This window comes from Salvelinus fontinalis, chromosome 37 (assembly GCF_029448725.1).
Source record: "Salvelinus fontinalis isolate EN_2023a chromosome 37, ASM2944872v1, whole genome shotgun sequence".
In the NCBI taxonomy this organism is placed as follows: Eukaryota; Metazoa; Chordata; class Actinopteri; order Salmoniformes; family Salmonidae; genus Salvelinus; species Salvelinus fontinalis.
This window is the reverse complement of record NC_074701.1, coordinates 18,212,404-18,228,007: the sequence shown is the minus strand read 5'-3', so window position 1 is coordinate 18,228,007 and position 15,604 is coordinate 18,212,404. Positions and strand designations below refer to the sequence as shown.

General features: G+C 43.3%; 1 protein-coding gene across 20 annotated transcripts in view; it reads right to left on the bottom strand.

Annotated features, from left to right (window-relative positions):
• birc6 (baculoviral IAP repeat containing 6) overlaps window positions 1-15,604 on the bottom strand; it is a 154,206-nt gene that overhangs the window by 121,388 nt on the left and 17,214 nt on the right. For all 20 annotated transcript variants that reach the window (XM_055902246.1, XM_055902249.1, XM_055902251.1 and 17 more), the window contains exons 10-20: window positions 14,011-15,504; window positions 8,622-8,774; window positions 8,102-8,327; window positions 7,623-7,783; window positions 4,062-4,193; window positions 3,744-3,875; window positions 3,375-3,541; window positions 2,884-3,017; window positions 2,526-2,687; window positions 316-447; window positions 100-197 (exon numbers count right to left, since the gene is read on the bottom strand). In XM_055902246.1, coding sequence (XP_055758221.1) covers window positions 100-197; window positions 316-447; window positions 2,526-2,687; window positions 2,884-3,017; window positions 3,375-3,541; window positions 3,744-3,875; window positions 4,062-4,193; window positions 7,623-7,783; window positions 8,102-8,327; window positions 8,622-8,774; window positions 14,011-15,504 — 2,991 coding nt within the window. The remainder of the gene's footprint in view (window positions 1-99; window positions 198-315; window positions 448-2,525; window positions 2,688-2,883; window positions 3,018-3,374; window positions 3,542-3,743; window positions 3,876-4,061; window positions 4,194-7,622; window positions 7,784-8,101; window positions 8,328-8,621; window positions 8,775-14,010; window positions 15,505-15,604) is intronic.

Here is a 15,604-nt window from a genome sequence, read left to right as displayed (position 1 = left end):
TGCCTAGCAAAATCATGCACTTCCAAAACAATGCTGTTGATAATGCAGAAGCCTTCTACCCACGATTGTGTTATCAGGAAAAACATTATTTCTACTTACCACCTGTTGCTGCTGCAGGCAAGTAAGGCATATTGTCCAGCAGAGCATTCAGGAGATTCATGCCAAAGCCCTGCTGACTGGGCTCCCCTTTCCCATTACTGATGACATAACAGACAAAAACAAGTTAAAAAATGTGTACACCTACTACATCACACAAGCATCAACAAGGAGTATGACAGCGTATGTGTCACAACATCCATGAAAAGCCCAACTTACCTAATACAAAGTGCAAGAAAGCGGGCGCATTTGTGGGCTATACTCCGTCCAGCCTCAAAAAAACACACCCGCACAATGTCGGTCAGCCGTTTCCTTGTTTTCATCAGCAGAGCCTCCTTTCCTTCTCTCAGGCTGGAAGGAAAAGAACCAACATGCCCAATAATATTTGTACCATGTTTTGTGCTGGTACCATGTTGTGCTGCTGCCATGTTGTGTTGCTACCCTGCTGTGTTGTCGTCTTAGGTCTCTCTTTATGTAGTGTTGTGGTGTCTCTTCTCGTGATGTGTGTTCTGTCCTGTATTTTTAATCCCGGATCCATCCCCGCAGGAGGCCTTTTGCGTTTTTGTAGGCAGTCAATGTAAATAAGACTATATTCTACATTGACTTGCGTGGTTAAATAAAAATTAAATATTAATAAACACAATTCAATAACATTATGGGTGAACATTTAAACAAAATTGTGATCATTAACGTTTAAAAAAATCCCTTGCCGCCCCCCCCCCCCCCACAAAATTTAAAGGCACAGTTATCACAAAACATATTCTTTGCCATTAAAGCCCAACTAGACAATAAACTAAAAGGGCCTGGTGAACGTTGTGTATTTTAAATGAAACCGGAGGGAAAGAGGCAAACTTTAGGCTACTCTGGTGAATGTGCGAAGAGGCATGCAAGACAAGACATTGCGAGATACAGATTACCAAGACATATGCGCACAGTTCTGCCTGCCCCTCCTCTCTCCCCCCCCCCCCTTGCTCTTTGCTAATGATGAGTGTGTATTCAGTCTTCGGGCTGTTGCCTGTAGAATATCCTAGTTTATTCATGAGACCAATGTCGCCGGGATACGGAGGTGTCGTCGGGCCAGTCTTGCGAGCACAGGGTACTTGTCGTTGCTGAGTGGTTGGGGGTGTTTTTGTCTCATATGAAATTACAGCAGGCTACTGGCTCGCCTGCCCTTTCTCTTCGCTAATGATGCGAGTGTGTGTGTTCAGTGGAATATATCCTAGCCTGACCATTGATGATAGGTCTTAATTTACAGAAGTTGTGAGACATTGCAAACCATGAAGTCGCGAGATACAGCTTGATTACCGATAGATAGGTCTAGTGCACGGTTCTGATCTGCCTATACTGTGCTCCTCCCCTCTGTCCCTGCCCCTAGCTAGCTCGCTATGAAAGACGCAAGTGTTTGTGTTCTCGGAAGGTTGCAACTAATCAGTCTCCTCCATTCCAAAAATACCAAATTTTAGTAAGTTAGTTGAGGAATCAATTATTTTGGTGACAAATCTCCACCACTGCATCATCGTTGTTAACAGTTGGAAAATCGGAGGAGAAAGGCAAGCGACAGCAGCGAAGTTCAGTATGGCAATACTTTGAGAAGTTAAATGTGAAGGTGGAGAAATTCAAACTTTGCGAGGTGGAATTGAGGTACAGTAATGGTAGTGCGGGGGCAACACGCAACCATCTGAAAGGGACATAAACCGTTGGTGGCAACAGCTGCATTGTGAATTCACATGGAATTGTATGTTTTTTTGGGGGGGGGGGCAATAAAAAAAATGGTTGTGTCACATCCCTAGTGAAAATGTTGAGATATCATGTGACCAAAAACAGTACAGTAATAATATCTAATCTCAGAAACATATACACGCGGTAAAGTAACAATGGAACACAGACCATGGTGGATAGTGCAAGGATGCCGTCATTGGCGGGCGTTCAAAAAATCTGGATATTTGTCAAATCCGACATGATTTATGTCTTCTAACAGGCCTACAATGTTATTAAAATCTGATTTGGATATATTTAGCTGTTCCCCGCTGCATAATATTTAGAAGATGTCCTTTTCGGGTTTAGAACTCCCGTTCGTATAATCAAATTGTATTTGTCACATGCGCCAAATACAACAGGTGTAGACCTAGTTAGCCATATAGAAAATCTGTGGTGGTAGTTGAAGCAGTTGATAAGTGTAATGCAGTTGATTGGTGACGACATGAACGATTGGGGTTGACATCCATACAAGCACTATACTCTGACTTGTACCCTTACAGTGTAAAACACACATATAAACAGCCTAAATGTAGACAAATTTTGATGGCCGTCTCGATTATCCCCAGAGTGGTAATTCCATTGATCTCTTTACCGCATGTATAGAGCATCTCTGTATCCCTATGAATATCTCATCTCCTTCTTGCATCCCACATTCATCCTCTTAGGCCCACCTGCAGGGTCCGTTGGAGTACACTCCAGCCAACCAGCAGAGGCAGTCAAGGATGAGGCTCTGGGAGTGCTCTGTGCCAGGGCCCTCATCCGCCCCCTTACACAGCCCGTTCAAAAGCTTCTCATGGAAATCTGGAAACTGCAGCATGGCACAGCGCTGGACTCTGAAAAAGACAGGAGCAACATACATACAATTCAGTTAGTTATGTTTTACTACTATGATATAACGAGTATTGAAGTAACAAGACGCATGTCCGTTCTCAAACTGTGCAAGATCATGAAATAACGCATTTTATTAAGGTGTTGGGATTTTACAATAGTTCAGTGTTTTTCGTGAAACAACGGTACTAAGGACCGCACCTTTCTTTGGGTATGGAGGTCTTCTTAAACCTTCGGATTGTGACGGACACCTCCTGTAGCAGGTCGCAGCCGCGGAGGTTGTCAGGTTTCTTCGACTGAGCAGGAAAATCTGCTTTGGAAGTGGAGGCCTTTTCCTAAATGGGAGAGGCATTTTAAAGACGGAAAACAGTACAGTGTCCAAAGAGGGATATTTTAAAATTGTAGAGCTGTAAACTAAGAGAAAATGTCCTCCTTCAAGAATGGGACGTTGCTGGTATGAGGAAGCCACATCCAATCAATTTGACACCTTCAACTTCTCACTGAGAACATGGCAATACCATTATTCTCCCACCAGATGGAGACAAAGGAGAAAGCTACAATCAAGGTCATCCATGCACTCAATTTACACAACTGTACAATCAGTCAAAAGTGCCTTGTGTGCAGCAGAGAAGGACTACTGAAATAAACTGAAGTAAAATTGCATTTGTTTTCCAATGCTTTGCCCTCTGTACCTTCGTGGCTTGTGCCCTCTGCAGCAGGGTGGAGAGGGAATGGCCCTTGCTGCTCTGAGGCTTGGCAGCGGGCATCCTCACCACCGGCATGGGGCTCTCCTCCATGCCCTTGTCGCTCACCGCCTTGATGTGCACCAGGAACGAGCGGTACTTGCCCCCAGCCATGCCTGCAGGGAGGGGGACAAACCAGCTGAAAACATCTAACATACAATACGTACATTGCCAGGGGGGGAGGATTCAGATAAACAGCGGCATGCAGATCATCTTTCTCCAAGAAAAAGTTGGGAAGACATATACTGGAGGGACAAAAATGGCCAAGGTAAGATTTGTTCAATGTGACTCAATGTAAAAGTTTGCAGATATTGCTACCTTTGACCAGCTTGGGGCTGGTGAGGCTCAGCATCCCAGCATGGCCTGAGAGGTCCAGTCCACTGGCCAACCACACGGGACCACACAGGATATCCTCCTTATGATCTTCTAAGAAGGTGCACAGCCTGGAGCCTGGAAGAGGAAGAGCAATGTTATGAAACCTCTGCTAGGCTGAGGAACCCCTCGGATTGCGGCTTCACCCTCCGAATCACTAGTAACACTAATCATCTACAATGTGGCAACCCAACACACAATAATCAAGTGTCAAACACTGACTGCGTCTATCAACCCTGGCTGCCTTTTCATGCAGCTTTCTACCTGATGTCTCTTCGATGTCCATGAAATGGATGTCATCTGTAAAGTCGTGCAAAAGTGGCTGTCCATTCCTCTCCCCATTGGCATGGAGGACATGGGACAGGGGGAAGGAGATCTGTCTGTCAACTGCCGTCTCTGGAGAGAAAAGGAAAGAAAAAAAATCACATTTGAGACAGTAGGCATCGGCAAATAAGATATGTCAAGCAAGATCATAAATGAAACAATCAATATTCCCCTGCACAAAGGCTAGTTATTTATGGCAGCCAGTCCTCTTCATTGCAGGTCTCCAGACAGCGACCCTTTGACTTGACTGTACGAGTTAAAAATGTTATTGTCGCACTGGTGCGATCTGCACATTCTACCTGGTCACAAGCAAAACGTCATATTTTGGGGCGATTAAAACCATGAATGTCAAACAGCAAAGTGCATTATCTTCATGATTCTCGTAATAAAAAGTGCCCGCCCTGCCGCTGTGCCGACTGCTCAAAACAAGATGGACACTGCATCCAAGTTGCTTTTTAATATGAATTCACGTTTACTGTATTGTACTATTAGTTTGAGTGTCTTGCTCTCTGCAAAACACTAGCTAATTGGTCTTAAGAAGCTGGAATATGCCTAGAATAAAATTTGATTTGAAATAACACTAATTCCTAATGCTAATCGCCAACTAACAAATACTTATTTTCCACCATAATTTGCAAATAAATTCATTAAAAATCCTACAATGTGATTTTCTGGATTTTTTCTCTCTCATTTTGTCTGTCATAGTTGAAGTGTACCTATGATGAAAATTACAGGCCTCTCATCTTTTTAAGTGGGAGAACTTGCACAATTGGTGGCTGACTAAATACTTTTTTGCCCCACTGTAGCTAATGCACTGAGCTAGGGCAAAGCAAAAGTTAACTAATACAAGATGCTAGATCAGCATGTTTTTGATTTAACTAGGCAAGTCAGTTAAGAATAAATTCTTATTTACAATGACGGCTTACCACGGCCAAAACCGGATGATGGGGGGGCCAATTGTGCGCCGCACTATCGTACTCGCAATCACGGCAGGGTGTGATACAGCATGTTGTTTGTGCAACACTATGCTGAATCAAGAGAGCCTATAGTATATTCTAAAATCTTTGTATACAAGTAACATCTATTCTTATGTAATTAGGGTCCCCTGGAAAACACTGACCAACAATTTGGTTCCTACCAAATTTGAAGTGATATCAAATCTCAACCATTTATCTTTTCCAGTGAGGAAGAAATGGATGTCTTTTTGTATGGTGGAGTACGCAAAATAGGTCAATTTTGAGCATCTTTATCTCTTTAATGTCCTCAACTGGCAGCTTCATTAAATAGTTCCAGCAAAACAACAGTCTCAACGTCAACAGTGAAGAGGCGACTCCGGGATGCTGGCAGAGTTGCAAAGAAAAAGCCATCTCAGACTGGCCAATAAAAAGAAACAATTAAGATGGGCAAAAGAACAGACACTGGACAGAGGAACTCTGCCTAGAAGGCCAGCATCCCGGAGTCACAGCTTCACGGTTGACGTTGAGACTGTTGTATTGCGGGTACTATTTAATGAAGCTGCCAGTTGAGGACTTGTGAGGCGTCGGATTCTCAATCTTGACACTAATGTACTTGTACTCTTGCTCAGTTGTGCACCGGGGCCTCCCACTCCTCTTTCTATTCTGGTTAGAGCCAGTTCGCGCTATTCTGTGAAGGGAGTAGTACACAGTGCTGTATGATATCTTCGGTTTCTTAGCAATTTCTCGCATGGAGTAGCCTTTATTTCTCAGAACAAGAATAGACTGACGAGTTTCAGAAAAAAGCGCTTTGTTTCTGGCCATTTTGAGCCTGTAATCGAAGCCACAAATGATGATGCTCCAGATACTCAACTAGTCTAAAAAAGGCCAGTTTTACTGCCTCTTTAATCTGAACAACAGTTTTCAGCTGTGCTAACATAATTGCAAAAGGGTTTTCTAATGATCAATTAGCCTTTTAAAATGATAAACTTGGATTAGCTAACACAACGGGCCGTTGGAACACAGGAGTGAAGGTTGCTGATAATGGGCCTCTGTACGCCTATGTAGATATTCCATAAAAAATCTATATAATCTCGCATCCAGAACCAAGTGTGTCATATGGTGAGGGGACTAGTAACTTTATGATCAAACTTTGTCAATGTAGAAGCATACATTTTTAATACTTGGTTCATCATACTTTGATCTGGTTTTATTCAAATGACCATTCAACTTTTTCAATAAATTATAAAATAGATAACCCTGTTTGTAAACTTTTAAATGACATCAAATTGAACTGTTAATCTTTTCCAGTGATGAAGCCATGGATGTCTCATGGTAGGGTGGGGTATGTAAAATGGGTCAACATTAAGCACCTTTATCTCTTGAATGTTTTCACATTCAGTTAAAAATATATATTATTAAGGCCGACAATTTTATTATTATTTTTTTTTAAATTGGCCCACTATGTGCAAACGTATGGATAGTTGTTTAAATCAAAAGGGATGCTGTCGAAAAGAGATTGAATTCAAAAATGGTAAGGCAATGCACATGGAATCCAGACATTAAAACTGAATTCAACAATATTCAAAAATGTATAAGTTAGTAGGGAATTAACTAAATGTATTGAAAATTCATACTTTTGCCCAAACGTATCATAAGACATGAACAGAATGCATCAGTGATTCGTATTTCCTGCAACTTTCTGAAGAGAATGAAAATTCCCCGTCTATGTGCGGTGTGCTTTGCGTAGCCGTTAGCGATGATGCTAATTAAAAGTATTCTGGTAGAAGGAAAGGCTTTACCAAAAACCTTCTCAATTAAATGTTGACTACAAAGTAGCCTGTATGAGTTAGAGAATGATATCATGATTATTTGTATCAATCCAGGAGGTGTTTGTTTCGAAAATTGGCATCCCATGTGTGCCACAAAAAACTGCTAAACAGCTTCTTGCTAGGTGCACACTGGAATTACATCACACATTTTTCCCAGACCTCTCCTGGTGTGGTTTAAGCACTGTTGTGGACTTCAAGCAACCATTTTTTAGTTTTTCTATTAAAAAAGTGTGATTGTTTTTTTTCAGGTTTTTGTTCTGAAAGGAAAACAGAAACCTGGAAAAACAAAACTGAGAACGGAATTTGGGATAACACAAAACAGAACCCAGCAAAGAATACAACTGATTTTATAGGGCCCTAGGAGCCCTATTTTGGAATAGAACAAAAATAGCCTAATTGTCAAACCAAAATTCATGACAATCGCTGGATTAACTTCTTAATTGAATACCATCTCAGTAGTCCAACACACTTCTTAATAGATCACTTTGACTGACTTTATAAGATTATTACTCCTATTTTTCTTATTGTGTGACCCTGTGAAAAATAGTTTTTCGGGTGCGACCAAATCATGGGCTGGTGCCACAAACTGAAAAGGTTTGTGGCACCAGCGCCACCAGGTGAAAATGTTACTCAGGAGTCCTGCATTGTCTATGCTCAAGATACTATATTTAAAACATTTGCCAAGGCAACAAAGAGATAGCGCTGAGTGACCTCACCGTTGACCTTGCCCAGACCTGGGGCCTTGTTCTTCAGCAGGGTGATCTGGATCTGAGGAATGTTAGTGATGTTGGCATTCATGACGAACTTGAAGTCCACATGGCCCACCATGCAGGCCTTGGGAAGGACCAGTTCAAACACATGCTCGTCCCAGCTGGAGCTACAAACAACAAAGAAAGCATGGCCGCATTATTCACCTACTCAAATATTTCCTAAAATCAAGACATCCTAGGCTACATTTTTTTTTTAATAGGAGCATGTGAGATTGTTAACATACAAGTTAAAAAGGAACATGTAGCTGTGGTTCTCAATGAGGAATTTAAAGTGTGTGTATATTCCAAATGTACAGCCATTGTGATTGTTTATTAATAGTGTGAAATTTGTGGATAGACTTACGAGAAATGACTCACTGACTGCACACACCCATAAGGATTCTACTCGCACCCATACCCACCCAGTCATACCCACACGTCCGTACCTGTCACTCTGCAGCTTCCAGGTGCGTGTGTGCTGGGCGGCGTCTCCATGGTGCTGCTGGTGCAAGTGCTGGGGGTGGCGACGCTGCTGCTGCTCCTGCTGCACCTCCACCCAGCAGGGCGGCACTGTGGCCGAGAAGCGCGGCGTCAGTGTTTCGAAGCGCGTCAGCTCCACCAGCGATGTTAGGTTCTCCACAGCCAACACTTGGTCCACCAGGAGGTCAACTCCTTAACGGGAGAATATTTTTTTAAAGGCCACAGGGATCTAAAGAACTTATGAAACCGGAAAATGTATTGTTGACATTTCACAGTCTGTACAGTATAATGTTGTCAATCAGCATATGATTTCACTGGAAAGAGGGTTCCAATAAGCAATGACTAGTCAGTTATCAAAATCCATTAAATACATTTCATAGGTGTTCATAGTCAGCAAAAGTGAAATGAGGCAATAGGGCTGCACAGTTATTGAATGAGCGGAGAAGCAGCAGGGACGTGAAGTGTAAAGGGGTCTGTGTCTCCTACCTGTGATCCCTGGGCTCGAGGGATTGGAGGAGGAGGGCTTCGTCCCCTCCAACAGCTGTTCAGCCCCTTTAGAAAGGGGGCCATCGACAAAAATGTCGCTGTCATCTACATCGTCACACACACCTCCAATTTGAAGGAAATGAAGTTCTCCACCTAGAAGGGGGGGTTAGATAACTGAAGTCAGACTTAACATTCTTAATGTGAAATGGATCCAAAGACGTCATAAATACATTTCTGCATATTTGTCATTTTAACACAATAACTGCTCTACCAAAGAAATTAATTTTCCCTTAAAATCACTCATCCCTGCTTGAAAACTATGATGTGCACAGTTCTTCAAATATTCGAACAGACTTTGGTATTAGAATACTTTTGAATATAATTTGTGAGAAATTAAGCCTATTTTAACACTGAAAAAGCTTTTTCTAAGTTAAAATATCCATGTGACATTGTACACAGTTCCTTCATTGTACACAGGGTACACAGTTCCTTCAGAAATGATTCACAACCCTTTACTTTTCCACATTGTTGTTAAAGCCTGAATTTAAAATGGATTACATTTAGATTTGTCACTGGCCGACACACTACCCCATAAAGTCAAAGTGGAATTGTATTTTTTTTCTTCTTTTCTTTACAAATTAAAAAATTAAAGGCTGCAATGTCTTGAGTCATTAAATATTCAACCCCTTTGTTGAGTCATTAAATATTCAACCCCTTTGTCATGGCAAGCCTAAATAAATTAATGAGTAAAAACCGTGCTAACAAGTCACATAATAAATTGCATGGACTCACTCTGTGTGCAATAAGTGTTCTAACATGATTTTTTAATGACTACCTCATCTATGTACCCCACACATACAGATAACTGTGAGGTCCCTCAGTTGAACAATGCATTTTAAACACAGATTCAACCACAAAGATCAGAGAGGTTTTCCAATGCCTCACAAAAGGCACCTATTGGTAGAAGGCAACAAAAATAAAAAGCAGACATTGAATATGGTGAGTATGGTGAAGTTATTAATTACACTTTGGATGGTGTATCAATACACCCAGTCACTACAAAGATACATTCCTAACTCAGTTGCCAGAGAGGAAGGGACAACTACAGAGTTTAATGGCTGTGATAGGAGAAAACTGAGGACGGATCAACAACATTGTAGTGGCGCCACAACAGTAACCTAATTTACAAAGTCAAAAGGAAGCCTGTACTAAATAAAAAAATATTCTAAAACATGCATCCTGTTTGCAACAAGGCAACAAGAAATTCACTTTTTGTCTTGAATACAAAGTATTGGATTTGCCCACAGCATAATACTGATTACCACCATATTTCTAAGCATAGTGATGGCTGCATCATGTTATAGGTATTGTTTTTTTTTTTAAACTAGACAAGTCAGTTAAGAACAAATTCTTATTTACAATGACGGCCTAGGAACAGTGGGTTAACTGCCTTGTTCAGGGGCAGAACGACAGATTTTTACCTTGTTAGCTCAGGCATTCGATCTAGCAACCTTTCAGTTACTAGCCCAACGTTGTAACCACTAGGCGACCTGGCGACCCAGTTTTTCAGGATTAAAAAAAAAAATGGAATGGAGCTAAGCACAGGCAAAATCCGAGAGGAAAACCTGGTTCACTCAGCGATCCACCAGACACTGGGAGATGAATTAATCTTTCAGCAGGACAATAACCTAAAACACAGGGCCAAATCTACCATGAATGTTCCTGAGTGGCCTAGTTACAGTTTTTACTTAAATCTAATTGAAAATCTATGGCAAGACCTGAACATGGTTGTCTAGCAATAATCAACAACTAATTGGACAGAGCTTGAAGAATTAAAAAAAAATCAAATTAAAAATAAATAAATGGGCAAATGTTGCACACTCCAGGTGTGGAAAGCTCTTAGAGACTTACCCAGATAGACTCACAGCTGTAATTGCTGCCAAAGGTGCTTCTGCAAAGTATTAAGTCATTGAATACTTATGTAAATTAGATATTTCTGTATTTTATTTGTTTATACATTTGCAAAGATGAGTGAGGAAAAAAATCTTTAATCCATTTTGAATTCAGGCAGTAACAACAAAATGTGAAATTAGTCAAGGGGTCTGAATAGTTTCCATGACACTAAATGATTCATTACCTCGTACCCCTGCATATTCACTCTGTACTGGTACTACTTATATATAGCCTCGTTTTTATTGTTACTATTTCCTTTATTATTAATTGCTTTTTAACTCTGCACTGTTGAGAAGGGGCTCGTAAGTAAGCATTTCACTGGAAAGTCCACACCTGTTGTATTCAGCGCATGTGACTATGACATTTGGTAACTAGTGACGACCGGTATCCTTCAAGTAGCTTGTAGTTTATGTTGGCCAAACCAAGTGGCAAAGTGACTCGATGTGTGTAAAAAGTTGAGTGATAGTTCAATAATGCAATGCAATATAAAAAAAATGCTGAGGAGTAGGCTATAAAGTGTCGCACAGTATACCGAAACGTCTATACTTGATCCATACTAGAACATGAAAAAAAAGGTTCTGTAGTAGAATTTGTTACATTCAGTACTTCTGTCAAACAAGCCTCACATCGTGTACTGATTGAAAGTGCAGCTGAAATCTCCTAGCTCGAGTGCGCAGTGGCTGCTCCACTCTTTTCTAGCTCTAGCCCAGGGATCATCAACTAGATTCAGCCAAGAGCCGATTCTTTTCTTGAGCAGATGGTCAGGGGGCCGTAACATAACTACAAACAATCTGTACACTGCAAACTGACAACAAGAAGCACAAACAGATATATTTTTAACCAAAACCATTTCAAACCTTGCTTAGGTTTGTATACAATCACATACAGGTGAAGTCGGAAGTTTACATACACTTAGGTTGGAGTCATTAAAACCCGTTTTCAACCACTCAACAAATTTCTTGTTAACAGACTTGCCAAAACTATAGTTTGTTAGGACATCTACTTTGTGCATGACAAGTAATTTTTCCAACAATTGTTAACAGACAGATTATTTCACATAATTCACTGTATCACAATTCCAGTGGGTCAGAAGTTTACATACACTAAGTTGACTGTGCCTTTAATAAACAGCTTGGAAAATTCCAGAAATTATGTCATGGCTTTAGAAGCTTCTGATAGGCTAATTGACATCACTTGAGTAAATTGGAGGTGTACCCGTGGATGTATTTCAAGGCCTACCTTCAAACCCAGTGCCTCTTGGCTTGACATCATGGGAAAATCTAAAGAAATCAGCCAAGCCCTCAGAAAAATAATTGTAGACCTCCACAAGTCTAGTTCATCCTTGGGAGCAATTTCCAAATGCCTGAAGGTACCACATTCATCTGTACAAACAATAGTACGCAAATATAAACACCATGGGACCACGCAGCCGTCATTCCGCTCAGGAAGGAGATGCGTTCTGTCTCCTAGAGATGAACGTACTTTGTTTGCGAAAAGTGCAAATCAATCCCAGAACAACAGCGAAGGACCTTGTGAAGATGCTGGAGGAAACAGGTACAAAAGTATCTACGGTATAGTAAAAGTTACCACAGTAAAACGAGTCCTATATCGACATAACCCTAAAGGCCACCCAGCAAGGAAGAAGCCACTGCTCCAAAACCGCCATAAAAAAGCCAGACTACGGTTTGCAACTGCACATGGGGACAAAGATCGTACTATTTGGAGAAATGTCCTCTGGTCTGAGGAAACAAAAATATAACTGTTTGGCCATAATGACCATCGTTATGTTAGGAGGAAAAAGGGGGAGGCTTGCAAGCTGAAGAACACCATCCCAACCGTGAAGCACGGGGGTGGCAGGATCATGTTGTGGGGGTGCCTTGCTGCAGCAGGGACTGGTGCACTTCACAAAATAGATGGCATCATAAGGCAGGAAAATGATGTGTATATATTGAAGCAACATCTCAAGACATCAGTCAGGAAGTTAAAGCTTGATCGCAAATGGGTCTTCCAAATGGACAATGACCCCAAGCACACTCGCAAAGTTGTGGCAAAATGGCTTAAGGACAACAAAGTCAAGGTATTAGAGTGGCCTTCACAAAGCCCTGACCTCAATCCTGTAGAAAATTTGTGGGCAAAACTGAAAAAGCATATGCGAGCAAGGAGGCCTACAAACCTGACTCAGCTACACCAGCTCTGTCAGGAGGAATGGGCCAAAATTCACTCAATTTACTGTGGAAAGCTTGTGGGAGGCTAGCCAGAACATTTGAACCAAGTTCAACAATTTAAATGCAATGCTACCAAATACACTCAATTAGTATGTAAACTTCTGACCCACTGGGAATGTGATGAAAGAAATTAAATCTGAAATAAATCACTCTACTCTTATTCTAACTTACCTAAAACAGGGACTTTTTAATAGGATTAAATGCCAGGAATTGTGAAAAACTGAGTTTAAATGTATTTGGCTAAGGTGTATGTAAACTTCCAACTTCAACTGCATCTCTCTATTATGCTTAGGAATACTTTGAAACAGATTTTCAAAATTAAAATCATTTGGAGCTGATTTGCTAGGGTTTTTACAGTCTTATGTCCAAATTATTAGATTGTTTTAAAAAAAATCAACCGCAGGCCAAATTCATGCTAGCTCCACAGAAGTTAAGATACTTGAATAATGCAACCCGCCATGTAGAAATTTTGAAACTACTAATTACTGTTCGCAAAACATTACAGTAGCTTCCAGCTTTGTAGGCTAACTTCCTTGCCACCTTTCAGCTGAAGCTAACATCAATTCACTACCCTAGTGCTTGCAAACCATAACGCAAAGTTAGTTACAAGCTAGCCTTGGCTACTGCATCTCTCTCTACCTCCCTCCGTCTGCAGACTTCAATCTCACACACACACCGGCTCCGCTGCAGCAATAGCGCACCAGCCTCTCTCCCTCGCGCAGCAGTGCTCAGGTTAAAAACGCAAGTAACAACAAAAATAATAACATTTATTTAGAATATACAGATATTCTACAAAAATTCATGATACTATTCCAATAGTGAAATTATTTAAAACCCCCACTTGTTTCTTTTTCTACTTTCGATGAATGCCAGCCTGCAGCACAGACTGTAAAACAGCTGGTGGACCAGGCCACACAAGTGTTCAAAAACAAACCTGACTCCCTAGAACACATTACCCCCTCCAGGCCTTGCTCACATGTCAGACACACACACACACACACACACACACACACACACACACACACACACACACACACACACACACACACACACACACAGCAGGTCATATTTTTTCATTGTTGTATCATATATAGTAATCACTTATCCAGGCGTTGGCAGATTATTACAATGATGCAGATTATGTTGTACTATTAAAACCTGGGGAATCTAAGTAACGCCATTTCTGCCCTAGACTCTGAGTCAGTCCTCACCTTTAGTGCAAGCGCACAGGCGGTCAGTCCCGGAGCAGTAGGTGACAGAGACGAAAGGGTCAATCTCATTCACAGTCCCATCCGTCTTGGGCGGCTCCACTTTGGCCAGGACCTCCAAAGTGGAAAGGTCTAGGATCATGATGTACCCTGCCTGAGTGGTGACCACCAGGTGGCCCAGTCCGGCCACGTCTGCCTGCTTCACCTTGGTGCTGCTGGTACCAGTCCCTGGCCCACACCCAGACCCATGGCCGCAGCCAGTGCCATTTTTAAGCCCACGCTGAGGTTTCTCCTCGGGGGCCTCCTCGCTGTCGTCTTCCCTCCCGTCCAGCACGTCTGGCGGGAGCAGAATGAGGGAGGTGACGGCGTCCCGGGGGTCTCTGATGTGCTGCACCTTGACAGGCTCCTCCTCCAGAGTGACAATGCGGGTGGAGTAGTTGAGCTTGTAGAGGGCCAGGTAGCCTCCACCCCCACAGCCTCCCAGGGCCCTGGACGGCTGTTGCTGCTGCTGGTCAGGCGGGGGCAGGATGAGTGGGGTCTGAGGGGGCGAGGCGGAGGCGAGGGCTTCGTGTCCGTTGGCCAGTGTGGGCAGGGGCTGGAGCTCTCCCTTGCGGCGGCTGCAGAGGGCTGAGTGGAGGCGGTTGAGGTTGTTGAGGACCTCCACCTGGTTGATGGCACTGAGAGACTCCACAGAGCAGGGCTGTAGCCCCACCAGCAGGTGCACACCGTCTGAGCAGGGCGTGATGGAGTCCACGTAGAGGTTCTCCTCCTCCAGCTGCTTGGGCAGCCGCAAACACTGCACCAGGGCTCCCGGCCGCGGCGCAAGCGAGCTCCACTTGTCCCCGTCCAGGGTGGCTAAGTTGGCGGCAGCGTCTGCAAACTGCTGGATGTAGGTGATGGGCGGGTCCTGGAGCAGCAGCTGCTCGTGGGTGTCAAACTCCATCTCGATAATCTGCGGCACGGAGAAGCCCTCCTCGTGCAGCCCCTTGCTCATCAGATTGTTCATCTGGGCAAACACCTTGCCCGACGACTTCTCCTCCGACTCCTTGAAGCTGTAGAGCAAGAGCACGGGCATAGTCCTGCGCACAGTGGGCGCGGCCGAGTTGGGCGAGCCCAGCTCCAAGGGAGGGAGGTTACAGGTCTCTATCTCCATGGGGCCCTGGTCAGGCACAACATGGAGAGGCTCGGGGCCCTGAGTCCTAAGGGGGCCGTCCATGGAGCGGCGGGAGGAGGGGAGTGAGGCAGCAAGGTAACTGAGCAGGCCTCCAGCCAGCAGGCAGGGGAAAGGAATGTTGTGGTGCTCTGGGGGCTTCTCCTTGGCCTTGTCGGCCTTGGCCTGGGCCAGGGAAGGGTTGGCACCCAGCTCCTCCAGGTCCTTGACTGTGTCCTCCAACACGCTGGCCACAACCTCCCACTGGAGCTTCTCTGGCTGCTGCAGGACGCTGAGCGCTGTTACGCCCAGGCTCACCTCCATGCTCTCCCTCTGGGACGGGTGGCCTGGGAACAGGAAAGACACAAATAAATGCGATTGGCCATCTTATGGATACCTAGAAAGTAGTCTACGGACCGAAAGAGTAAGAAGATTTGAAGAGTGGCT